Genomic DNA, 28,000 nt, shown 5'->3' with positions numbered 1-28,000 from the left:
ACACCACACAGAGTCAACAGGCTGTCCGGGGCGCAGGCACAACATCACTACGGCTGGATAACAACAACAAACCAGCGGCTCGGCGCACTGTGGCCACTTACACAACTTTTTTTCACGTGAAAGGCCTTTTTAGAAACGTCGTTTTTATCATTGTTGACTCAGATTTTTACCGGCTTGGGATGTAACTGTCATTGCAGAGTTTGCGCCCAGGCGGAGCACTGTTTTCCCGGACAGATTTATCTTTCAAAGGCGAAGCTGCAACTTTTGAGGGGCGACAAGGTTTTTGCCGTTTTTACATGACATTGTAACACTTGGCTCCGTCACCTCTCAACCATGGCGGAAGCGGCCCAGCAGCCACACCTGGTGGAAATCGACCCGGATTTTGAGCCCCTGCCGCGGCCCCGGTCCTGCACTTGGCCCTTGCCCCGACCGGAGTTCATCAACCCGGGCGATTCCAACACGTCATCGCCGGTGCCGTCTGTGAAGCAGGAGCCCGCCAGCAACGCCGAGTTCATCAACAACCTGAGCCTGCTGGAGGAGACCGAGGACTTCACGGAGCAGAAGCCTGTCATCCTGTGCTCTGATTTCCAGTGTCAGGAGAACTGCGTCCACCAGCAACCTCCACAGCAGCAGCAGCAGCAGCAGCAGCAGCAACATCAGCAGCAACAACATCAGCAGCAGCAGCAGCAGCAGCAGCAGCACCCGAACCCGCAACTCCCGCATCAGCAGCAGCAGCAGGTGCCTCTGCTCTCCTCCCCGGTGGGCTCGTCGTCCTCGGCGGCCGCGGCCGCAGCTGCCGCCGCTGCCCAGAGGAAGAGCAGCTCCTCCCGGCGAAACGCATGGGGGAATATGTCATATGCAGACCTCATAACCAAAGCTATCGAAAGTTCTCCTGAGAACCGACTAACTCTGTCTCAGATTTATGACTGGATGGTGAAGAGTGTGCCATATTTCAAGGACAAGGGAGACAGCAACAGCTCTGCAGGCTGGAAGGTACGTTTGTTTTTGTAGTTTTTTTTTTTCTCTCTCTTTTGGTTCTTTTAACCGGGGATGGGGTGCTGCCAATGCCTGATAAAGTGGTCGCCTCTGCCAGGCCAGTTCTTAAACAAAGTTTTCCAGTGGGGAGTTTTAGTGTGCCTGTGGGACTTAACAGTGGGTTCATTGTGCTTTATGCTATATTTTTTATCTCCTGTGGTATCACTGTAATAGCCCCTCCAGGGCTTTCTGGCTTGTCTGTGGAGCTTAATAGTCATTTTATTGTGACTATAATGTTTTTTAGCTAGTGTTGTTTCTGTCTTTATTTATTGTCTCCATCGTCTAATCTCATCCATTTTTGTTATCACCGTCACATCTCCTGCACAGACCTCAGCTAATACTTGCGCTGCATCCTCACTTTGCCACAAATCTTTCTGCACTGAAAAAATAGCATGAAGAGTTAAGTGACTGCTAAGCTGTCTGTCATTTGTTCATGGTCTTGTGAAACTATGTCTCTCTTCATTGTCATCCATCCAGTTCATGCCGATTCAGTAAACTGACCAATTGTAACCGTGACCTTAGACAGTCATCTGACTTCTCCCTGCAGTATGTGATTTATATGAGTCTGCTGACTCAACAGGGTTTTTTTTTTCTTCTATTTGCCTTCTTGTGTTCCTGATTGTACCAAATGCTTCGAGTATGACTGAGACAGCTCTCTTCTCAGTTTTAATGTTGAAAATGTACGGTTGATTTAAAGGCTAATTCGCACTTTTCCATATTAGAGTGTGCCCCTTACTGAAGCTGTGTTCGGACGTCTGAGATACCAGAGGCATTCATGTGTCCTGGAAACTGTCCAAAACATTACACAAGAGGGGACTTAAAATTTCTGATGTGGTGTGACAGGCCCTCCCACTATTGAAGGGCGTAAACCTCCTTTTGGAGACACATAGTTTCATTGGTGTCTGACAATAAATTGATGACAGTCTACTCTCCCAGTGGGAAATCATATTGAGCCTGTAGTCACACAGCGAGAGATTTATTGCGGCCTCCCTCTGTTATATGCCGTCTGGGTTGCTGCTGAAATGCAAAGCAGTTGTGGGGGGGTTTTTGTTGTTGTCCTTCCCATGTCAGAGCAGGCCCCCATGTTTTAGTCATGTGCTGAGAGATGACAAGTGCCAGTGAGAATTTCTTGTTTCAGTTCTCACAGAATCACATCGGCCGACAATGAAGTCGCAACTTTTCTTTTTTGCGAAATTTGCATTTTGCTTTTTAAACCGTAGTCTTTTAATGTTTGACTGAGAACAAATGCAGTTTTTCAGCAACACTCTGCTCCATATTCATTCGTTTGACCTCAGTGTTTACAAAAAGCACAAAACTCGTGGTGAGCTGTCAAACGTAGCCCCGTCGGTCAAATTATATGAGAGTGGAAAAACCCCTTCAGTGTAAACAAAGCAGGTGCTGGGCAGATGTTGCTAGGGTGGTGATATTGCCCAAGCAGGTTTGGCCATTTGAAGAAAAGTGACATCCCTCTTATTCCCATTTATTCATCATACACATTAAAAGGGTCAGGATCTGCGCTGCTCTGTGGGTTTGTTTCGATTTGTAGGTAAGGTCATTTTGTTCTTGAGTGTAAAGTGTGTGTGTGTGTGTCCCTGTTATGGACATAAATGAAAGGTTGCTTACACGAGTATTTTCTCTTGAGAGCAAAGATGTTGTTTTCCAATGAGCGGTGAATCATCTGAAATACTTCTGGTTAATTCATAAAACAAAACAAAGAGAGGTGCATTAATATGAGATATAAAAACTGAATACATCCGTAAGGGGCCCCAGGATAATTATTAACAAGTAATTCGGATTCGAGTAAAGACAGGCAGCAGAGTGTGGTACGGTGACTCCTGAAAACACACACACCTACAGGTTGTTAGTCATGTCGAGTCTGAGAAACAACAGAGAAAAATCAGGTGTGGTGTTGGCTTTAAAAAGTAGGACAGTCCTTTATGTTATCAGTTTAACTTCAGAGTGATGTAATATGCATTGTTACGCAAATGACAGACTTGTCACATGGCCACATGATTGTCACCAGTCATACCAGCTGCTGGATGACAGTGAAACAGCTGTGGTCAACACTTTCGCAGTGACACTCGCTGGTTACAGTGTAATTGGGAAGTTATTATATAGCAGAGTGTAGTTAAGGCCAATCACTGTGAGTTAATTGTCTCCAGCATCATTAAGTACATTAGTAGATCATTTACATTTTGAAAAGCATGCAACAGAGTGACCGTGACAAAAGAATGTGAGAGTGTCTTTGTGTCTTCAGTAACACACCTAAATAAACAGTGGGGTTTCTCGCCGCCGCTCCCTCTGCTTAACAGCTTCTGTGTGATTGGCGGCTTGGAGAGGGGCGCTCAGCCATCGCCTGGGCTCGCTGCTTATCCTGCCATGTTGGGGGTGTAGGCTGAGTAATACTGTGGGAAAGAAAAGTGCCATTCACTGCTGCAAGGGGAGTTATTCATAGAGCTCCCCTCGGTTTCACACAGGGGGGCTATCGCACATTGTCTCTTCAGAGCGAGCTTACTTATGAGCCGGGGCGAGCCGAGGAGAGAATGCCTCTGTGGTAAACATGACAATGTAAAATGGTAATTTTCTGTCCAGCAATGTGTTTTCTCTTCAATGGCCCTTTGATGTACAGGGATATTTTCAGACAGACAGTTAATCAATCAGTATTTAACTCCTTGATTCTACAAAAAAATGTACAAAATATTTGCTCAGTAATGAATCTGTTTTTTTCTATATAGTATAGTAGTATAGCTTTTCATCTCCCGCTGCATTGTTATATTCTGTCTCGACTGAGGTGACATGACTGATTGGAAACATGCAGATATGTAAATTGTGTGGTAGACTTTATTCCAAAGACACCAGCTTTGCAAAATGACTCCAGACATTCAAACAAAGACACTCAGACTAAATAGCCTCCCATTCTTACCCAGCGAGCCCTTCAAGAGAAAATGAAACAATGCTTAGAATGAGAATATGATCTGTGGTTTGTGGAGATACTGGACTGATTCACTGGTTCACTGTCAAGTCATATTAAGGCCTAGAGTTTCTGCGGGGATTCTTTTGCGCTGTGAGACACATAGTCACATCACAAATGTTTTGTTTCTCGGCACCGGCAACACCTTGAAGACTGTATCTGTTGTAATTTGCTTTCGATTTTTCTTAGCAAGGATCCTTTCTCCGCGTCACAGATCTCACTGAGCAGTTGGAGCTCTCCTGACGTGAACTGGCTGAAGAGCATGAAGATTTCATTAATCTATGATTAAGACTGTCTGCTCTGTAATTGTTTAAGGCTGAGCTCGTTTCGCAGCGCTGCTGATCCTCCACATTCGGTCGTGTCTGTACTGAGTCATGACAGCCTCCACACTTCTCAGGCCGTCTGCGACAGTGTGAATTTTGAGGACAGTTGTGCCAGGTGGGACCAGCTTGGAGAAGCTCTCCAAGTGGACTGGACACTGGCCCTGGCACAGGGCGCTATCCAACAGGAAGAAGAACAGATGGCACAAATTATGTATCACCGAACCTTTCTGCAGAGCTGGCTATCTATTTCTAATACACTCGTTTCACTCTGCAAAGTGTTATTATTGTTAAATAGTTTTAGGCTGCACACACACAAATTGCACATGTGCATTAATGCAGTATAATGTATACAGTACACACACATCCTTGCATACCTGCCAAAAATCTGTTCTTTCTTGTATTTCTCTACTATCTGTACGTCACCACAGGATAAATATTTGGTTTCAGCCGGTGGAGCTGGATGGCTCAGGCGCCCTTTGATGTCAGTTTGGAGATCAATTCGGTCATAGGTTTTCTCTGTACACAGCGCTCTCTTGACCTGAAATTCCTCAGCCTACGCTGGTAAACACTCCCACGGATCTCAAAACACACTGTGCCGAAGCAGACAAACATGCAGGTCCGAGCAGATTGTACAGCAAGTGACACGAGGGTCATTACCATGTAAATGCACCCATTGACTCCAGTCTCACTTAGTCTTACAGTAAACACTGTAGGTATCACCCAGAGGAGAAGCTGTGATAGGCTGTGCGGTACGTCAGGATATGAGTGTGCGTGGAATCTGTGTGGAGCACAGGACAGGCATCACTGATCTGACTTTATGACCACGTCAGTGATCCCAGGGATGATTTATATTCACATTAATAAAACAATAAGTAGTTTAATTGAGTGACACTGACAGTGTAAGGAGGAGTCCATCTGAATATGTGTAGCATCTCTGAACCTTCACGCTTCAGTTTGCCTTTAGCTGTGGTCAGGGATAAAGTACTTCATGTTCATGTCAGTCTCAAAAATGTCAAGAAACAGAAACCTCATGAAGCTGACTAACCTGACCAAACTGACACTTAACTACTGTTAATACAATATTACCATAAAGCAGCAAGGCTTATTGATTTTTGCAACATTGCCAGCAATGGTTTAATTCATTGCCAGCAGGGAGTGCTACATTGGTATCAATGGTGTGACAAAATCTCTACCGGTTGACAAATTTCTATTGTCTTGTTGTATACACTCAATTTTCCCAGCTGTTATATATATATATATATATATATATATATATATATATATATATATATATATATATATATATATATATATATATATATATATATATATATATTCAATTTCTCAGTGTTTCTGAAATTAAAGCAGAGAACAAATAAACAATTGGAGATTTTAAAAACAAATAATCATGGAATCTTCTTACTGAACTAAATGTTAAATTTTCCAAATTTTTGTGACTCATTCAGCAGCTGAACACACACGTGATGTTCTATCTACAATGGAAATCAAATATTACACAGAAAGTTTGTCCCAACACTGTTGCAGAAGTTCCCATGAATGTGTTGCACTTGCAGATTGCTTCGCTTTCACCTTCTGTCCAGGTCGTCCCAAACCGGCTCCATGAGGTTTGAGTCTGGTTCTTTACCTCTCCTGTTTTGGCTCATTCTCTTGCTGTAGGATGAACCCCTGATGAACCAGTCTATTTTCCCCTGTTGCTTATCTTGTTCTCACCATTCTGACAGCAATATACAGTACGACTTCCTGCAGTAATGTATTGTCCTAATAATGCATCAGGGGTGAAGTAACACAGTTTGTCCCAGCACTGCCTTTTGTATAGAAAGATGCTTTGTCAGTCGTGGTCAACTTGTAGGAATTCTCTGCATTAACCTTGAAGGCTTCAGTTGCTTCTGTTGCTGCAGGATTGCTGTAAGTTAAGCAGCGTCAGTTCCTGAAAAAGGCCTGTTTTTTATGAAATGTACATGTTTTTTCAGTTTTTGGTGACCTAAACTTTTTTCCTACCTTGGGGAGTTGGTGCTGTTCTAAAATTTGACCAGTAGTGTATGTCAAACTCTACTTAAACATCACATTATTTGTAAGTTTTGCTATGGCTATATAGCCTGGGTTAACCAAAAGAAACACTAACACACTAACCAGCTAGCCCCGGCCCATCTTATTGTAGCCTCCACAGGGAGTATTACCTCTTTTCTTGTAAACGCAATGCTGGTGGAAGTTCTTGTGAAGTGACAATCATGAACCCTGCAAGAAGCCACGTTTGGCGTTAGAGAAAACTTACAAATAGCTACTTTTAAAGTGATTGTAACTGCTTCAACTTTAATTTGATTGCGTGGTAGGGATGATGCAGAGGTGTGATGTAATTGCGGTGTGTTATCTAAAATAATCATTCTCATGAACCCCGGGAATACGGTTCACAGAAATACAGAAGCTAAGAATTAAGGCGGTCTAATGCTGAGTGAGCACAAAGCTGGTCGGACTTTATCACCAGTCACAAACTGCCTGTTTCTCTGGGTGTGAATGTGTATTAGTAGGACAGGGAGCCGCATAGAACAGCAGTCCTCCTGTTTCTACTGGTTCAACACACACATACACACACACACACATAGACGCACACCTCTCACCCCCCCTGAGGCAGTCGAGGAGTCCAACCTTGGCATTGCCCCAAGACATGAGGGGCAGCTGTGTTTCTCAGGCAAAGAGCTGGAGGAGCTCTCCTCACCCTCCTCCCTATTTCCTGCTTGCACCGCCTGCCTCTCCCATTCCTGATTTTGTGCCTCTGCACAAAGCAGGCCACACTTAGCGTTTTGAGGGGTTACTGGACCCCCCAAGGGGGCTAACTGCTCACTGTCTTCAGGGAAGAATTAGGAGATAAAGAGAAAGAGAAGGAGAAAGGGAGGGCACAGCAGAGACCCAGAATGCTCTAAGTTCAGACTGGGTGACACTTGTTAGGAGTTGCATAACAAGACATTTACTGGAATCAGGGAGCCGCAGGCCAAAGTCTGGTGCCACTGGTTAGTCAGCGGAACTGTGAGGCACTGTGTTAGAGATATGTGGGACGCTAGTCTCCTGTGTGTGCCTGTGTGTGTATGTGTGTGCGCACATAACCTGGGCCTCATAATTAAAGCCCTGCTGCTGGCAGATGCACAGACACGATGGCAGGCAGACAGACAGGCCGACACAGGGAACATTCCAGTACAGGCTTTTATATCTTTTTTTTTTTTATTGTGGCGTGATATTCTGCCTTTCCTTTTCTCCTCAGCTGATTTTAATCCAGTATCTCCTTACAACTGCCTTTTTTCCCCCCTTCGCTTTTCATATCACTTAGTGCTTTGATGTGCTGAATCACTGTGGCTGGCACCACCACGGGTGTTAAAAAGCAGCTGTGAGTATTGATGAACACTACCTGTTAACCTTTGTTCTGCTCTGTGTAAGACGCCCTGGCAGATACTAGGTCTGCAGTAATGATTATTTTCAATATTCATTTATTGGTTTATTGTTGAGTCTATATTTTGTCAAAAAAAGTTGAAATGCCCATCACAACTTCCAAAAACTGAAGGTGGCACCTTTAAAGGAGCGTTTTGTAAGTTTTGCTATTGGAGATTTTAAAAACAATCACCAATCACCATGAGCCCCTCCCACCAAGGAGGGGCACAGAAAACTTACAGATAGCCCCTTTGCAGTTCAAACCCAAAGACTATTTAAGTACTAATGCTGCATGCAAATGAGCAATTTGTTACATTTGAGATGAACCATCAAATTCTTTGGTTGATAAACAACTGCAACGATCAAAACAAGTGTAGTTAAATCATCTATGACAAGCAGATCCACTTGTTTATGTGCTTTTGGCTCAGCATGGTATGAGAATGTGATGAAGACGAGTGAAAAATATTGTCAATTTCAAAGTGATGTAACCATGCTCATTCACACTGATTTGATTGGGCAACATTGTGAAACTAGTAGCCCCACAGATTATTTCACAACCTCATGTTTTCATCATGTTCCGCTCCACATTTGTTTTCCTCTCAGCCCCGGCATCAGTACTCTGTTGTTGTCTGTCTCCTAGTCCCTCAAAAAAAAAAAAACATCCTAGGAAATTAATCACCGACTCAAAGCTCAACAGAGGCAGGAAAGCAGGTCAGTGTGGCACAGCAGGGATATCAAATGGTGTTTGAATGTTTATATCTGTGTGTGGTTCATGTGTGCTTATTTATGGCTCCAGCCATTCTGAATCTATGAAGTCACATCAGCTTTAACCTCAAACGAGTATCCCATGTGCTGGTGCTGTCTGGGTCGTAGTTTCGCAGTAAACCTTTAACAGCATGCCCAGAATGCCATGGGAGGGAGCCAGCGGGCGACGACAGACGCCTTGAGACACATACCACTCAGTGGATCATGTCTGTCTACCTCCCTGTGAGTCCGGTTGTCGAAGATGCTTCACAGTTCGTAGATCTGAAAAGTTAGCTGCTTGCCAGAGTTTTTTTTTTTTTTCTTACTCAAATGTCTCAAAAACATGCAGAACCTGTTCAATATGTAAATAAGTTTTTCTCAGTCAAGGCTTTTCCTGCACCAAGAACTGGCTGCACCAATCTGAGCCACTGTGGAAAACATCTTTATACATTTTATGATTCGTAGAAATGTTGTGAGATGAATTCCAGTGCAGGGAAATAAAACAATGTGGTTCCCTTATACAGCTGTTGAAACTTTTTTCAGTTAGATTACATATTTTCTTTATCTACAATATTCTTCATTACTATTATTGAATGTTTTTCTACATTACTTTTTGCATTTATGAATGCAGGTATTTTGTCAGCTTGGAACCAAATAAAAAATGCAACTGACTATCAAACACTAGTTCTCTAAAACAGTTACAGACAAAATATCCTGAGCTGAGGATCTGAACTCACTGCGCTATAAGTATCACAGCTGTTGCTACAGCTGATAACTTTACACTTAAAGCGCCTGTATCTCACTGGAAAGGACCCAGGAAAATCCCTGTGAAGCGCCCCTTTCATTTAGTGAAGTCAAACAAATCATGTCAAATGTGTACACGGGTGTTTCCAACCCACCTCAGACACTGGCATCACACAACCCCGCAGCACTTCTGCCAGAGTTTTGTTTTGTCAGTCCTTTTTCTGGCCGCGGACCAGAGGACAGATCAGCGTAGCCTCCAGTAACTGCACAGAGTGTAAGTGATACAAAAAAGATACCAACAGAGAGTGGAGACTCATTCAACAGAACAGAGGAGAGGTGCCCACGCAGGTTGCTTTACGCTGGAGTCGAAAAGATAGAGTTGACATCCAGCTCCACGGTCAGGTAAACAGTCATTTAGGATGAGTCAGACTGTTTTGTTTTTCTGAGTGCGGGTTTGGTAGTAGTGGGACGAGAGCATGTGATCGTCTGTTTTGGCAGTGGGTTTGCCCGGGCATGGCAGTTTTCTTCACAGAATACACCGCAGCTCTGTCTGCCACAACTTCTCATCAGTCAGAAAATTGGAAAAAATCTCCTGTGTGGCTAACAGGAAGACATCAGCATTGTTTTACGGTGTGAGAAGAGGAACTGCTGTACAGATTTAAAATAATTTCACCATGCAAGCGAGAAGTGAAAACCCTCAGCGCTTCTTCACACATGAAAAATGTGGTGTCCCCTCATTTTCTCATAGCTTATGTGTTTCTTACGTGTGTGTGTGTGTGTCTGTGTGTGAAGTGGCTGCAGACACACAGGGAGTGAGCAGAGCAGCACTTTTACGGGACCGCTCGCTGCTGAGGGCCCCAAACCACAGGCATTACCCAGACCCACATTGTTGTGCAATTCCCGCCCTAAAGCGATTATGCACGGTGCCTGTCAGACTGGCCTGGCATTATCACACAATCACACATGCACTCAGGCCCTCTATCACATACATGAACACTCACTGGAGCTGTGGAGCTGGCTGGCATGGGTGGAAATTTAAATGCGCACTTTAATCAGAAGTGCTGTTATGACTGTGCGTCAGACGGCTGGTTTCCCGCTTCTGTTGCCACAGGAACTAATAGTTTGTTTCGAGGTCAAAGTGCATAACAGTGTAACCAACTCAGGAGGAGTTCCAGTTTAGGTTTGCACTGGTGTTGCAACATTGCAGCATTATTGTGTGCGTTGTATAGCAAGGCTCTTGGCTTACATAGTGTTTATAAAAGAAGGGGAGAGGTTACCAGCAGTTAGGTTTCACTTGGCATCAGCTTTGACTAGCATACACTGCGTGGACTAAAACAGAATTTTTTTTAAAAACAGTTTTAAGTCCAAAATACATTTCTGTTAGCAATTTCCAGAGAAAAGGCGGGATGTTATTATTTTCTCATTATGACTGATAGCTGCGATGAACAAAAATGTAGTTTTCCTGGGACTATTTATGGTAGATATAAACACTCATGTCGGATTTTGAGCGTAGATGTGCTGTACAGTCTGAGGGTGGCATCTTCAGTTTCCGGTGTGGCTCCCCATTCCGGTTCCTATGTGTGATTCCAGGAAATACAACAGTGCCAGTCAGGCAGATTAGACATGTAGCCACATGTGTGCTCATTTTTCTCTGAATAGATCATTATTCACGTCCTGATCGAAGCAATTGACAAGTGAGATAGCAAAGAAAAAAAAGTCTCCTGATCTGACTCCTGAGAGGTAAAAAATCATTATTTTCATCCTTTACAGACATTGTCATTTGGAGTTTTATTCTGTTTAATCTTGACATGGATTGATTGTTTCAGGCAGCTGGAATTCAGCAGTATGAGTAAAATGAAATTGTTTGTAATTCTCGGCCCTCTTCTACCGTGGAGCTGTGTTTTGCATCTGTCCCATCATGTCCCACGTCCTCTATTCTGCACTAATGTTGGAGCTTAAATACTATTGAGCTTATATCATCTGTCTTATGCAGCTCTCTATCATTCCTCTCTGGCTCTCTTGATGACAAAAAAGAACAAAAAAAAAAATCTGAATTTTAGAAACACCATGTTCTCAGGAACATTATTAACTTAATGTTGCAGAAGTTCAATGTAATAAACAACATTTGAGTAAAATATTAGTTTTTACATTTTCCGTGTCAGCACATGTAGTTGGATGCTGTGATTGTTGTGATTGCACGTTTGAGCCTGACAGGAAGTGGTGGCTTTGAGAGCAGTTCACAGTATGCAGTACCAGGGTAGTGATGTCATCAGGAGAGGAAGTAACACTGAGCGTGACGCCAGATTCAGTGGCTTCTTCCTCTTCCAGCGTTTCCTTCATTTTTTTTCTTTTCATTCTTCCTCTTAGCGCCATTTCTCAGAGTTGGGAAATGAATATGTTTTATTGCTGATCACCCCCTCCATACCATCCTTTAAAATGACCGCAACATGCATATTGAGATACAGAGGTAATTGCTCTGTGGTTCGCTCACAATCAGCTAAATAATACTTTACAGCCAAAGTAAATGCTGGAGTGAGGCTTTGGTTTACTCATGTGCATCCCTGGTCCTGACCTGTATGGCTGCCAGCTTGATAATGGCCCCTCTGATTCGGGATGCCAAGTCCAGGTCTTGGTGCCCTGGTTTAATGTCATTACTTTTGGTCTACTGTTCCTCACAAAAATGTGAGCCCTCACTATGAAAGATGAGGTTTTTGTAAATATTGATTGGTGGAGATTTTGAATGTTGTCATACATACTGATCTATTAGTTCCAGGGGAAATGAAAACACCAACAACACTTTAATGCTTTTAGACTTTTGTCAGGCAGCAGAATAAACACATAGTAGCACACAGCGGCTGTCCTTGTGAGACTTTTATAGCGACACAATCACAGTACAGCGAATGTGTTTCATGTAATGGCGCCGGTGTAACAGCAGCAAGGCCAAACAGCAACAACACTGGTGATAATTGAAAATTAAACAATAATACAGATGTGTCCAAGACCAACAGTATTATGTTAAACAACATTTGTATTTCAAAACATATGAAGATATAACCATGACGATCGGAGCGGAGTCATCATCTAGTCACCGGTTTCTGATAAAATACTTGTTCACTTGAATAAAGTCCCTGGCACACTTTCAGTTCAATTCAAATATATTTATTTATTACGTGATGTGTCATTGTTATTTCCTTTTCATAATGAGCCAGTGAAAAAACGTACTTTGTGATAAAAGGACTGTAATGGCTTCATAAGGTTTCTATTGTTTTAGCTCTGGAAACTGTTTTTTTGTTTTGTTTTGTTTTTTTTGGCAGAGAATGAGTCATGCTGGCTTTAGGACCAGCACGCAGGTAAGTACATTACAGCCTGATTTACAGACTGCATTTAAGGGGAGTTAACAGCATCAGGAACTGGCAGAAAAAGAATAAAGCTAATTCATTTCCATCACGATTAAACAACAGTCCTTGAACACTTCAGTTATGAAGCTATCATAGCTTCCCCCGCTGTCTTCAAAAATATCTTTCTTTTTCTTGAAAAATAACTGGGTTATTTGTGACTTCAGGTTCAGGCCACGGTATTAGTATCACACTCTTTCAAGGAAGTAATGTACTCGTCATTTTTTGTAGCCTCCAGGCTGCCCTGAAGACGTAGCACTGCTCAGAGGGCTCCACCCACTCCCAGCAAGAAAACCCCTGTAAGATTTTACTATCGACTCTCCATGACAGACGGACGAGAAAGGCACTTCAAAGACATGGCTATCACACAGACAAGACACACCAACAAAGAGTTTTTTTTAAACGCAGAATTAACAGGAACAGACAGTGAATACTGTGTGTCCAACAATGACCTTGTTACATAACAAAGAGAAGAGGGCAAGACGCTGTGATTCCAGGAATGACCTTATTGTGTCCTGTAAGCCACTCCCGCCCTTATCCAGACACGACAGAGATGATGCAGCTTCCTCCAGGCTTGTGAGGTTCAGAAAGTCCTCCAACCTTTTACTTGAGTTAAAACAAATAGCTTTTGTTACCTTTCATTTCATATGAATTGTGTATTTTGTTGCTAATAATACAGTTTTTTGTGAAATTGCACATAAAGCTGAATGCACACCAAGCATGTCTCTGGACACTGAGCTACACCCATATTCAAAATCATTTAAAGTGTATTGCTGACTACATCTCAGAGGGCTTTAACAGCTGGACAGAGCCAAAGGATGCACAAAGGTGCCCACCTCCCCATAACCATGCCAACATAGGCCTGAGTGGGTTTGATCCATACATGTTAAGTCTAATAATAAATTTAACACATTTAGACAATGATACTGAAGGCCTCCAAATACTGTCCCACCCATGTAGGGTGAGTGAGATACTGGGGTATAGTTCCCATCTTTTCTGTGTCTGAATATTGCTACTAGGGAGAGGAAGGAGAAGAGGCTGAAAACATCCCCCTCCCATCTGTGCTTTTCATGATAATAGCTTTTAACTACAGGTAAGAGAGGAAAAAATGATTCATTCAGACTGAATTTAGTTATCTTCTCTGAAAGTGGAATTATGGTATTGTCCTTCACAGTAGGACCTATTTCATGTATGTTATGTCCTTGCATATATATGTTGATCAACTGCCTGGCAGATTTCAGGTCATAGTGGACATGAAGGGAGAGAAGTACCCTAACCTAACAGGTAACAGCAAAAGTCAGGCAAAACCACCCTTAGTCTTTGGCATGGACAACTTCTTATGATTTATTCTAGGTTTTTATTATTCCACAGACATTGAGATAATATAGTATTTATTTCTTTAAACCAGTATTGAAGGATTTGAAGGAGAATGGAGGACATGATGTGAGCCAATCTTGGGAGCACAGTCATTTCCAAAGATAAAGAAAAATTTGTCCGTCTTATCAAGTCATCTTAATGTGGTTCTTAATAAACCTTGTTCATTGGATTTGAAAAGTGTATGGTACTCTATATTTATGCCTGAAGGGACAGGAGCAAGAAATAGAAATAGAAAGTAAATGGATCAGATAATGTCAATAGAATATCGTCAGCATATAATGTCAATGTTGGACCAATGTCCGCCCGCTGTACTTGTTAAATTTTGGTGATGTTTCTGGTGCTCAGCCAGAATCGCTGTGGTGTTTTTGGATTGAACTTGTGAGAAGAGTCAGTACTCAAACACTGTGTGGCTGTTTTCCTCTTCATCTTCATTTTTTCAGTCATGCTGACCGCCACGATCTCATCCACTCATCCCACTGCTGAACTCCATAAACAAAGACTCATGTAGTGTTTTAACTATCTTTTGCTCATTACAAACATTGTTGGTGTGCAGTGTTTTACTTGGAAACAGTTTAAAGGTTATGCATATTTATCTCAGTGCAGTTCAATGCAATAAAACAACAAGAGTACCAATGAGAAATCCTCTCGACCCTGCAACCGAATGGACATTTATTGTTGGAATCAACATTCAGCCATAAAAACAGCTTGGGGATATCCCTGTGTTTGCTAGGTTGAACTGGGGTAACAAGCATATAAATATAACACACACACACACACACACACACACACACACACACTCCCCCCACCCTCCTTCCCGTGGTGGGTCAGGCCTGTGGATGCAGGCCGCCACACAGGCACCCAGCAGTGGTCCACACACTGCATCTTTATCCAGGCAGAGCAGGCAACTGCCCAGCCCAGCCGCTCTGCTGATCAGAGGCGAAAAATATCCCCCGCTCCACAGACACAGCTCTGTGCATTTACAGACTCACATTGTGTTGCACATAGCAACACATGCACATATTTTAGCATGGTAAGCTTTGCCAGCACAACCCGGGCCCTGTCTGTACACATGAGCTACGTGCTGCTTAAGTCTGAGTCAGGAAATCAGCGAGCACAAGAGAGAGCTCAGCATGTAAACACCAACTCTGGTAGCTGCTCACATGCTGCTGGGCCATTATTTTAAAAATACGTGTGTGTAACAGTTCATAAACAACAGCCCTTATAGTCATAAAAAACAAAAAACAAAATGTGATGGGAATCACTAATGCAGCCCATGTTTATGGGCCTTCCAGCTCAGGTGACCCTAGAACAGTGTGATTAAATCAATATTACACTATAAATAAGAATTTCTTTGAATTAACATGTGCTAAGTTTCCACTGAAAACATTTGAAACTTTTGAAAACAAGTTAAAATGTTGTACAGTGTTAATTCTCTGCCTGGGAAAATTTTTCTGAACTGATCATATCATTACATATCATAACATCAACAGTATAACATATCTTGAATAACACGGCCTAAGAGCAACTAAAGGCAAATGCAAATTAACAATTTGGCAATGGTTATGAAGTAAAAAACATATTTGATTTCTGCTTTTTTTTTTTTTTTAAAGGCAAGCTTAACTCATATTAAACTTCTCAAGGACGACTTGGCCAAACCAGAGGGAAATAGAAGATGATTTATTATTCTCTCACAAAGTGTTTCTAAGATATACAGTAAGAGCTTTATCTGCCATTGTAATCCTGCTGGAAAAGCCTACCTGGATAAGGGCCCCCTCTTTCCTTTTTCCTCTTGTTTTGCCCAGTCAGACTACAGAGTTTTGATTAGGAAGTGGTGGCTCTTGAACCCACGGTTTTCTTCAGCTAGTCCCTTACGTTGCACCTGCCAGGGCCTCATTTTTGCAGTGTTTTGCATAGAAACCAGAGGCATCAGTGGGATCAGTATCAGGACTGGCCAGCTCTTCCTGTGCGGATACAATGCAGCAGGAAGTTCTCTAATAGCCCCGCCACTCCACCGCCCGTCTCACACTATCATACAGCGATGAAAGATCCTGGAGTGTCAGTGGCTGTGCTGCTTCTCACTGTGTGCAGAAAACCACTCACTGACTAGTTATCATTTTCCTGTAGCGTCTGTGAGACCGATCAATCTTCAGCTTAACCAATCACCATCCGCTCAGGCTTCCAAGTTCAGCTGTGTTTGCGTGTGTGTGTGCGTGTTTGGGGGGGGGGGGCAGGGCAGTTGGTTGCACTCAGATTCCTTGCAGAGGATTGTGAAAAGGAGATCCTGCCAAGAAGCCGTCAGTAAATACATTTGCAGACAGATTTTCTTCTGCATGACTTGCGTTTTCTGCCTTTTCAATGGTCATATAACTCAGCATCTGACAATGACCATTTTAAAGAGGTGCTTTCCTGGAAGTCGTAGACTGCTACTTGGACTCACAGAACTCTAAAGTGAATTTAAGGAGCTCCACACTGAGCGCTCTGTGTCCGGGGCCTCCTCTCTCCCCTCTCTTTGCCAAATTCAATTATTGGAAGTTGACGTCAGTGGGTGAGAAAGGGACCTTTTTCTGCTGCAACACGAGTGTGCGATCAGCTGTGGCCAGTAGTGTACGTGCATGATATCCCAGAGGAACAAGTGAAAAGGACAAGAGAGGGATAGAAGACAAGGAAGACAGGGGGGAGGTGGAGGGGAGAGGGCAGAAACAACCTATTTCTGGCTCAAACCATATCCTAGGGTCAGTTTCCATTTTTAATCTGAGACTTTTTTTAAAAACAGAAATAGTAGCCTAACAGATTTCTTTTTATATCGTCACTAACAGTGACTCATTTATGCTGCCCCGGCCAGTCCAACCTGAGGCGCCGTGCCGTGCTGCTCGCTGCTACGCAACGTTAATGACAACAATCATTTCCTTTTCTCCGGACCGCTTTAATGAAACCGAGGGTGTAAATAATAAAAAAGACCCAAGGCTTTACATTTCCTGTGCTCTGCTTTTTTTTTTTTTTTTTTTTTTTATTTCCACTGCCTTTTATGATCATTGTTGTATTGACTTTAGTAAATAGGTCAGTGATTATCAGTGGTCAGTCCAGTATTGGTCCTGATGATAACCTATCAAACTGCAAACGCATGAAGTCATCACAGGCTGTTCATATTGCCCTGTGAATGTGGTAATGTGAGGGTGTGATGCTTTATTTTTTGCAACAGTTTCTCTGACATTTGTCAGTTTCCTTTAATTTCACACACAAACAAAAAAACTCACACAATAAAGCACAACACTGAATCCATCACCCTATAGACAAATACTATATAAAGAGATAAATAAAGCTGCCAAATGCCAGTTCAAAGTAAATATCCTAAATTAAAGCAACATTCAGGTGCAGACACTGGCAATTCAGGTATTTAGATCTTGTCTTTATTGACTGTTGATGCCCAATAAATCAGAAACCTCCCTCATTAAAGAAGCTGGCAGAAATCCCCCGCACTGATTTACAACTGTTTAATATAATTTGGTTTGTAAAGAATTAAAAACCCTGTCAGGACTGGTTGAATTTTTTTATTTTTTGAAATTAGTTGCAAAAATGTCTGAGACACTTTTCATGAAAACTTACTTTGAGGGAACAAACATATTTTCCTACAAAACATTTTTTTTTGAATAAAAGAAGCCAATCTAATATCATCTAAGCACAAGCATCTGTATTTTTTCAGAGCTAAGATGTAAATAAGAAACTGTCTAATAGAAGAGGATCCAGATGAGATTATCTGAGCAGACATGTGATGTCAGCTTTCCATACTCGGTCGTTTTTGGTCCTCGACTACAGACACATTCCTCATCTCATCCTCGGCCAAGGAGAAAAGAAAAATAACTATTGCCTCTTCCCTCTTGCTCATGTCTGTCCTCGGTCTCGAGGTGTTATTACTTTGATCTTATTCTAAGGCCACTTTACCACAGTGTGCCACCGTTGGCGAACCTGCTTTTATGATCTAACGGAATCAGTTGTAATCTGGCCTCTGGATCTCTGAAGTGCATCTGACACGGAGGGGGAAGAACCCGCTGTGACTGTATCTTTTGATGACTTTGTGATCCCACTGAGTGGTGGTTCCCCATCACCCGTTGCCCCGCCATTTCACCTGGAGCAGTGTGCTCAGCCCCATGCTGTTGTTAAGCAGGCAGACCTGCTGAGCTGGTGTTAGCCTAATAACAGGTTTACACGTCTTTCTGTCTTAACCACACTGCTCTAACTCAGCCGGACTCAGCACAAAGCTCCAGACGTGACCAAGCTGCAGCTTTAAGGCTACTTACTCTGGTGGTTAGAAATGGTTTGCTACCTGCTCTATAGGTTGCTCTCTTCGCCGCTGCAGACATTACACAGAAAATAGCTACTTGCAGTGCAAGAGCACACCTGCTGTTCAGGCTGAAAACGTAGGTAATGAAAGGTGAAAAAGTCTGTTCAGGACAGCACCGTTTCAGTGGAAATAGTGCAGGGAAACCACATTTTTTTCACCTCCATCAGTTCCATATCTCTGATAACTGCATGTGAAACTGCTCAGAGTGCTGATAGCGTGTGAGTTTGTACCTGCTGCACGCTTTCAGTCTGTGAGGAGGGAGCATTGCTGCAGACTTGGCGTACCTATAGCTGTATGGCCTTTGCAGCTGAGGTTTCTCTTGTGGCTTCACTTGATTCAAAGCAGCCCTCATGTAGGTGGTGTTGCACTCTTCTGGGGATTTTTTCTTCATTAGATCAGTTGACATTTGAGCAGTTATGAAAGCGTCAGCGCCTCGGTCATAGTGCCAGCATCTGTCTGGCACTCTCGTCTCCAGTTTTCTGCAGGTACAGCACTTGGCAACTGTCTGCAAGAGAAAGGAGAGGGAAGGAAACAAGATGAAGAAAGGAGGAGACAGTCGGTGAAAGGAGGAGAGGCGATGTAAGAGTTGGAGGTGACAGGGGGCAAGGCAAAAAGGCGAGGAAGGAGAAGAAGAGAAGGAAGGATACCAAATGAGGAGAGGAGGAGAGAGGACAAAGAAGGGAAGGAGGAGATGAAAAGAACGTGGAATAGATGGGAGCGGGCAATACAAAGCGAGAAGGAGAGAGGGAGGAGGCGAGAAAGGGAGGGAGGAGACGAGAAATAAAGGAGAAAAGGAAGGAGAGGAAAGGGAGAGGGTGATGTACCGAACACTGTGGCCTTTCAGCAGCGCTGCCAGTGAGGGAGTTTAAACCAGCACAGTGTGTTCTTTACTGATCCATGCCCACTCTGTCACACACACAACCCCTCTTTCTCCATGTCTTAAACAGCCTACACTCACACACACACACTCACACACACACACACACACGCACACGCACACACACTCACACTCACACACACACTCACACCACCCAGACGCGCATACTGCGGCCACTCAGTGAGTCATGACGTATCCAGTCATGTAATTCAGTTTCAGCAGTCACACGACAAAGTGAACATTACTTTCATTGGATAGATATAGTGTGACATCAGGGATTAGTGCCTGCAGCTAAACATAAACTCTCTGGCAGTTTGGGGGGAGTGGGTTGAAGGAGGGAGGACGGAGGGGGGAGGACCGGGGGGGGGTAAAGCTAAATTTGCGGTGTCCACTTGGCCGACGGTGCTGCGGCTTCGCATTCCATGCCTTTTTCTCTGCCTCACAACCGCCGTGTTTCCTGTGAGGCAGGAAGTCAGCTCTGTTTCCTGTCACTGTCCGCTTTCATGTGGTCACTTCCTCGTGTTTTGCCAGCGCTGCTCTGTTCTGTTGACTCAGAGAACGGAGGTGGTGCTCCTCGCGGTGGGCTCGGGCAGAACAGAGAGAAGTGTCTTTTTTTTTTTTCTTTTTTTTTATTGTCTCTGGCTGCATGAGCGAGCCTTCAGAGAAGCAGTAATGTCAGGTTACTGCCTGTTGTCACGCCATTTGTTATGATTACATTCCTCGGTGCAAAAAAATGAAAGGTTTTCATTCACTTTAAACTATTCAATGACTGCAAACCACATTTAGTGCGGTATTATTAGTGCAGGCCCCTCTGTCAAAACTGTCTTCATGATTTGTTGCATTTTTTTTCTCTCTTTTGGGTCAGTGCTAGTGTCATATTTTTGTACAACACAAGACAGATAGGAGCGTCCTCCAGCAGCAGTAATCAGCAGAGTTCAGCTCTGTGAAATCATAGGTTTTGTAACCTTGCTGAGGAATGTTGATTGTGATGACTGCCGGGCTGGGAATCCTGCCTTTACTGTTTCCTAAGAGATACTAACAAGTTGGCTGTGATTACAGTTGAACTTTGCACACAATGATTAGCTGGAATGCTGAGATTCCTGTGTACTGCAGCCAGAGAGAAATCAATTTCACATACAGTGGCAGAATTCAAAAGACTCTTAATTTGAAAAAAAAAATTTAAAAAAAAAGAAATCAAGTATCTCAAAAAGAAAATGTTGATAGCTATACTGTATGCATGTTTGTTTGTGTGTGTGTCTGTGTGAGTGACTGTGTGAGTGTTCATGTGCGTGTGTTCATCCCCCAAATTGCGTGTGTTTTCAAGCCACAATATCACTGACAAAATCAACACCATACTGTGCTGCTGCTGTTTGACATACTGCAATTCATGTAAGAACATAAGCTGGAACACACACACACACACACACACACACACACACAGTGGGAGATGCTTTTCCGTTTGGTCCCACCAGACACCCTGAGCCACGCACAGCACATAGAGTTCTGGTATTTCCCATCAGAACACTTTTTAATGACCCTTCACTTGTACTCCCTCTCTTGCATCAAGACTTTTAAACTGGTTTTAAAATGTTCTGGATCGTCACAGCACTCAGCACACCGACTGTTATGTAAGCCAAAACAGAAACCAGAGCGTCTGAAGTGGAGTTTGTCTCTGCCCCTTCTGTCATCAGGATGATAGAGGGCTGCAACAGGACATCCCGGCGTCTGCGCTCGCATTGCAGTCATTCCTTGTTGCAGCACAGCTGAAATTACCAGCACTCTTAGTGGTCATGGGAAAGAGAGGCTCATGACCAGACTTTACTCCTCGCCTTTTGTCATAGCTACTGATGTGCAGCAGGAGGAGGAAAGGGGGGAGGGGGGGCAGAAAAGCATTTGCTAGGCTAATCAGGGAAGGACTGTCACGTCCCTCAGATCATGCAAACTAGACCGAGATTATTGGCTGAGACAGTCGGGTCATTTGATTCAGAGGTAATTTCATTCATTTGTTAAGGGCCCGGTGCTCAGGAGGGTCCTCACGTGCCCCGGAGCCTGAGGTCCTCCAGCGAGGAGAGGAAAGATGTGGAGAGACGGAAAAGTACAGACAGGAAGTAGAAGAAGAAGAGATGCTAAAAAAAAAAAAACAGGACTTTGTGGCTGAAATGGAAGGCAATAGTATTTGATGGAGCGGCTCAGTCAGTTAGTCGATCAGCTGACTGTCAGAAATCAGACAGTGTTGTTGAGGGGCACTCCGCCAGTTTCACTCCTGGAAGTCTGCTAACCTTGACGAGTCCTACTCAGCCTGTGAAAACAGCTGTACAGCATCCTCTGTGGATCTGGAGGGAGCTTCTAAAAGTTTGAGAAAATTAACTTATTATCTTATTGGGCATTTTAGCAGAAAGCATTCATTACAGGACTCTGTATCGCAGCTTCTCATGCTTTGATTTCGCCCCCCTCCCCCCAGGTTTACGCTGGAGTCTTTAATCTTTGAAGTTATTTATTAAGCATAAATTCCAAACAAGCTTTATAAATGCAAGAAATAGCCCCTATTCTCTGTTTCACATCCCTGTAAATCGAATATCTTTCAGTTTTGTATTGTCGGACAAAACAAGAAATTTGAATACATCACCAAGAACAATGGAAAATAAATCTCAGACTAAACAACCCATTGAGTGCTTCATTGGGAAATTAATCAACAATGAAAATAATTGTGTAGTGGGTTAGAGTGGGATGAGATTTCAGCGTCACCACAGAGAAGAGATGGTAGAGATGAGGAGAAGCAGAGGTGAAGGCAGAGCAGAGGGCAGACTGTGAACCAGATGTGAGGCAGTGACTCACAGCAGGAACGGGCTTGATGACGTTAGCCACTATGCACGCTAAGCCCCGCATGTGTGTGTGTGTGTCTGTGTGTGTGTGTGTGTGTGTGTGTGTGTGTGTGTGCTGGGAGTTCCAGCCTTTCTTCCAAAACAACAAGCTTTACGCATGCACAGTAATGTCTGGCCAAGGCTCATTACTTCATGTTATGGCCCGGACACAAAACAAGCCAGGCCATCACCGAGCCAGAGTGTAAATTACCCTCTGAGGGTAGATGGTCACTTAAACAACAGCTTGGGCTGAGTTAGAGTCAGAAGGTAAGAACAGGCTGAAAAGCAAATGAGCTCTGAAACGTTCTTCCCCGGTACAGTAGCAGTTCCGGTAAAGTGGGGCAGAAAGGACGGTGTCTCACTTTCTGTGGTTTGCTCAGCAGGCGTTTGCCCAATATTCTCGCCGTTTTGTTTGCCGTGTTTTAATCATGCTTCACTAGCTTCCTGACAAAAATTAGTTTTTCCACCGGGGGTGTCACTAAGCAACGTTAGAGTGCAGAATTAATGTGTCTGTAAGAAGGAAAGATTAGTCTGTTTCCTCCCTTTGATTCTGTGCTGGTTTAGACAAGACACGTAGTCAGGTGGAATGTGAGTGTTGGTACAATGGTGTTTTACAATGGGCCCCTCTGTTTTTGTAAAGGAAATAAAAGCCCACTTGTACAGTATGTTTGGAGATAAGAGTGTCTGCAGTTTAATCCTCACTTTGTTCAGGATGCATTGCTCATGGAGTAAACTTATTGACACCTATTGTGTGTGTGTGTGTGTGTGTGTGTGTGTGTGTGTGTGTGTGTGTGTGTGTGTTTGTGCACGTGTTTCTTTGAATAGCAAATGGCATGGGATTGTTGAGTGAACTTAAAATCTCCCCTTTCTCCTCTGTAAGTCAGCTGTCAAGCCCCGCGTGTTTTTTTTTTTTTAAAGAGAGCCACCTGTACGGGGGGATTTGCACTTGGAGGCTAAAGCAGATCTGAGGTGTTCTGGGAAAAGGGCAAACACAAATCTCTCCCATTTGTCTGCTCCTCACCCAGCTTTCCTCTTCTTTTCTTTCTCCCTCGTCTCCAGAACTCCATCAGACACAACCTGTCGCTGCACAGCCGCTTTGTCCGCGTCCAGAATGAGGGGACGGGCAAGAGCTCGTGGTGGATGCTAAACCCAGAGGGTGGGAAGAGCGGCAAGTCCCCGCGACGCAGAGCAGCCTCCATGGACAACAACAGCAAGTTCACCAAGAGCAGAGGGAGAGCAGCTAAGAAAAAGGTAAACAAATAAAAGACCCATCTAATGCTTTTGTGCTCAGAGGCAGCGGATATTTGATTTTTGAATTTTCCTTCTCTGTGTCTCTTCATTTATTATTTGGAATTCGTGAATGGGCGGCCCAGGGTTGTTTTTTTTGGCCCATGAGAGCAACTCATTTTAGTCTGTTAAATGTTAAGTATAAAGCACAAGGCTACATTACAATTAACAACTGTGAATCATGTCCACACTGCTAATGAATTGCGTCTTGTCTGTAAACATCGTCTGATTATGGGTTTGGTATCTGACATGACTATTTTGGTATTTGATTTTCTTAGTGTCAGCCAGTGGTTCCAGTGGTTTCTAAAGCATATGTTACACTGTCTCCCCACAGCTGTCCCTTCAGGGCGGCCCTGACGGGGGCGCAGACAGCCCTGGCTCCTACTCTAAGTGGCCCGGCAGCCCCAACTCGCACAGCAACGATGACTTCGATGCGTGGAGCAGCTTCAGGCCTCGGACCAGCTCCAATGCTAGCACTCTGAGCGGCCGCCTCTCACCCTTCATGCCTGAGGATGATCTCGGGGAGGCAGACGTGCATATGGGCTACCCAGGAGCCCCTGGGGCCAAAATGACAGCCACACTGCCCAGCCTAACAGAGATGACTGGCTCTCTGGGACACAGTTCGGAGAATGTAATGGAGAACCTTCTTGACAACCTGAACTTGCTCTCGCCCAACAATTCTCAAGTTGGAGGAGGGGCGACGACCCCCGGCTCTTCCCAGTCCTCCCCGTCTCCTATGATGCAGCCCAGCCCTGGGTACCCCACTTACAGCTCCCCCAGTATGGTCACGCAGCCTCAGCAGGAGTATCGCAAGTGTGTGTACGGCCAAGCGGGAATGAACACCCTGTCGTCCATGCCGCTGCAGACACTGCCAGAGAGTAAGCCGGGCTTCGGGCCCAGCATGGGCCAGTACAGCTGCCCTGCAGGGCTCCTGAAGGAGCTGCTGACGTCAGATACAGACCAGCACGGAGAGCTCATGCCGTCAGTGGACACTGTGGTGTCTCAGTCCAGCGGAGGCTGCATGCTGCCGCCCTACAGCAGCAGTCAGCATGCAGCCAAACTCATGGGAGGTGGAAACGGTCACCTGCACAGTCTCTCTCACACCCACCCCCACAATGTGCACAACCAAGCCCCGGCCACGTCACCGGCTATGAACGGCCGCTTGCTCATGTCCCTGAACCACAGCGGGGGAACCACACGTTTGCCTACAGCCAAAAGCCCTATGCAGATGCCTTATGGCCTCTCCAGCCACCTCAGCGGGGGAGGCATGCCTGGCGGCTTCTGCCCTCTCAACACCAATGGATACGGACGACCAGGCCTGGCACCACCCTCACACCCAGAGAAGCTGCCCAGCGACTTGGACGACATGTCCATCGAGAAGTTTGAGTTTGACATGGAGACAGTCCTCCATGACACTCTGATGGACGGGGACTCACTGGACTTCAACTTTGAGCCAATGGTGACCCAACAGGGTTTCCCCCACGGGGTGAAGACCACCACACACAGCTGGGTGTCAGGGTAGAAACTGTAGTACGAAAAAAGTTCTGTTCGTCCGATGTGTTGTTGTTGCTGTTTGGCAAAAGACAGAATCATAACTCATTTGAGACATTTAAAAAAAAAAAAAAAAGTATCGTAGGATGCTTAATCCTCATCCCAACATCATCTGCGGTTTCTGTACCATCAACATTTCTGTTTCAAAAACCCTTCAGCGGACTGAGACTGGTCGCGATCTGCGGAGGACGCAACACCGTTAGAGCCCCTTGAACTGAACACGGTGAAATCCGAATCATTTTTGAAATATCACATATTCTGTACAAACTAAGTGCCAAACATTTTTTGCCTTAACGTAAGAGCCAAACTGAAACACACCTCCTCTGGTTTACTCACCAAGGTTAGAAATACTATACAGTGGTTTTGTCTGCAATTTTTTTGCAAGTGACACTGCCAACTCCATCTCATCATCAGCAGCACAATCTGTACACAAGTGCACAAACTCATACCACGCTGTTTACTGTGTCTCCACAATCAAGCTTTTTGTATGTACAGTGTAGGGATAATTGATTACCACTACGGACAAATTATGAAGGTAATCTGGCTCATGGGTTTGTGGATGATGTCAAGTGAGAGACTTCTCAAGGGATCCTCGGATGATGTTACATAATAGATCACTTTGTTGTTGCCTGAATGTACATAATGTCATCATACAGTTTGTAAAATCAGGTCTTGTAGTGTGTTTTATAAGACTGTAAATAGTGTTTACAGAATGGAAGCAAAAATTAAGGCAGCAGAAATGAGCTCACAGAGAAAACTGGATCAGATTCTTTCAAACACACGTCGAGTGGACGGATCTGTGCTTTGAGAATCCTTCTCAATCAGGCTGTAAAATGGTAATACACTCTCTGATTTCTTGTACATACATTATGAATGTATATTAAAATGATGTGGTAGGTGTTTACTAGATTTAGTATATATTTGAGACCTAAATTATTTGTGGTTAATATAGATTTATGCTGGTGCATAACCTGCGCTCAGACCCTCAGAATTGTTCTGAGTCGTTCGTCACTCTGAACCTTAATACCACAGGGGCCTATTTATCGTGCCTAACAGAGTAGACTGCAGGCTTGAAGGGTTTTATATTGTAAATGTCTACGGTCCAGAAGATACTCAAATCCAGCAGTCTTGAAGAGAAGTGCAGTGAATTCTTAATTTTCAGCTCCCTGCTTTCACAGGTTGTTCTTGTCGGGGTTTCCTGAGCGCGTTGTGAATATTAGGAGGTCGAGGCAGGTTGGATAAAAGAAAATAAAAATAGTCCAAGATCTGCTAGTAGAGAAAGTCATTAAAGTCACTGTGAGTAACCAGCCTGTCCCCTGTTCAATTTCAGAACCTTTTTTTTTTCACGTTCTTCTTTGTCTTAAAGGTTATTGTGACTGATTGAAACTAGTACAGTATGATTCCTCTGAAGCCGTCGAGAGGAACAGCTTTACTGCTTTTAACGAGACTCCACTTTCAGTCTGCCCCTCCTACCTCTACCTGTCTTTTTAAACGTTTGATATAATGGTAACACGTGATAGCTCGATAGCTCCAGTCATCTTTTTCATAACACCTTTATTTTGGGTTATTTTTGAAAGTTTCCTCCTAGAAAAGCGCTACTAAGTGTTAAGTATCTTATCTAGCTTGTATATTTGCATTTTCCGACTTTCTCCCCCACGTATTGCTGTACTAACAATGAGCTTGTCAGCCTGTCGGTGACCAGTTACGCAGAGTCACGTATAGTGCACAAGAGTGTGGCGACGTTTGTGAAGGTGGCGTCTGTAAACATGACTGCTTCTCATGAAGTCGGCTGGTTCGGTGGCTAAAAGACAAAGTGGCTTAGAGATAACTAACTAAAACCGAAAACTGCCTATTTGACATTAATGCTTATTGATTGATTCATACAGAAACCACACATATCAGCGAGTCTGATCGTGTGTTGTCCAGGACGTGGAGTGTGCAGGTTTTTACTGACGAGTTTCCCTCCATCCGCAGAGGAAAGCTCCTTAAATTTGTTTTAGTTGTTTGTCCGAAACGGAAACTCGCATACTCCGAACCAGTAATGGCACACGATCTGACAGCGCTGACAGAGATTTTTAAGAAAGCCATGGAGCAGGCAGGTTTTAGAAGAGTAAAATGAAATTCTTGACATTTCAAAAGGCTCTGCAGAGAAGCCGTGAAAGAAGCTGCTGTTTGGCTTTGGTGCCAGGTGTTGCCTTTTCTTACCCAAACATGCCATAATGTACTATAGCCAAATTTGCCTTTGAAGTTAAAGTGATATATTTAGCATTTTTATCATGTGATATGTTCAGAATTATATATATTTGTGCCGGTCACTCAAGTCAGGATAAACTGTAATGAATCCATGTAGTCAGTGTCACAGGGTTCACTCTAAAAGTAAAAGAGCTGTACTAAGTAAATTATATCTCTACATTTTTAAATGATTGAATCTATGCATTGTATTCCTTAATTTTATGTTGCTATTGTTATATTTTCTTTTTTTTTTTCTTTTTGAACTTATGACAGAGATATTTTATTGTAACATAGCGCTGTGAGATATTATGGTGTTGTTGTTGTCAAAACTCTACGTTCCAGATAGTTATATGGGGAAAAAAATGAAGTTTATTTAGAAAATAGATGATGCAGTGATTGATATGCTAAGCTTTTGTAAACTGACAATGTTGTATTTCTTGTATTTAGCTACAGTTTTTAGAAAATAGCATCAAAAAGCAAATTACTGAAAAAAAATGTTAAGATATATTACATTTTTAAAATGAAAAACACAATATTTAGTCTGTCGGAGAAGTCCTGCTCAGAATGCAGATTCTGGACCAATTTTTGTAATTTTATGAATAGAAAGATATTGCACTTTTATTTACATTTTATAACAAAGTGCTCCTCGTAACAAGAGGAAGAGTACCCAATACATATTTTAAAATAAGAAAATCTGTTACATTTAACTTATACAGGTATACAGGAATAAATTGGAATTGTGATGTGTGATTTGCAATCAATAAGACTATGTAACTTGTTCATTATTAATGTATTAAGACCTGAATAAATGTACTTCTGTGTTAAA

The 28,000-nt window shown here is 43.5% G+C and overlaps 1 protein-coding gene across 1 annotated transcript; it reads left to right on the top strand.

Moving 5' to 3' along the window:
• Positions 1–28,000, top strand: foxo1a (forkhead box O1 a). Its single transcript, XM_071495970.1, has 3 exons — positions 1–993; positions 23,164–23,355; positions 23,726–28,000. The coding sequence occupies exons 1-3, from the start codon at positions 334–336 to the stop codon at positions 24,911–24,913; spliced, it is 2,040 nt and encodes a 679-aa protein (XP_071352071.1). The 5' UTR covers positions 1–333; the 3' UTR covers positions 24,914–28,000.

The sequence above is a fragment of the Trachinotus anak genome, unplaced genomic scaffold (genome assembly GCF_046630095.1).
Source record: "Trachinotus anak isolate AG129_WGS33_773 ecotype Australia unplaced genomic scaffold, CSIRO_AGI_Tana_v1 ptg000014l, whole genome shotgun sequence".
Lineage (NCBI taxonomy): Eukaryota > Metazoa > Chordata > Actinopteri > Carangiformes > Carangidae > Trachinotus > Trachinotus anak.
This window is presented reverse-complemented; position numbering and strand designations above follow the sequence as displayed.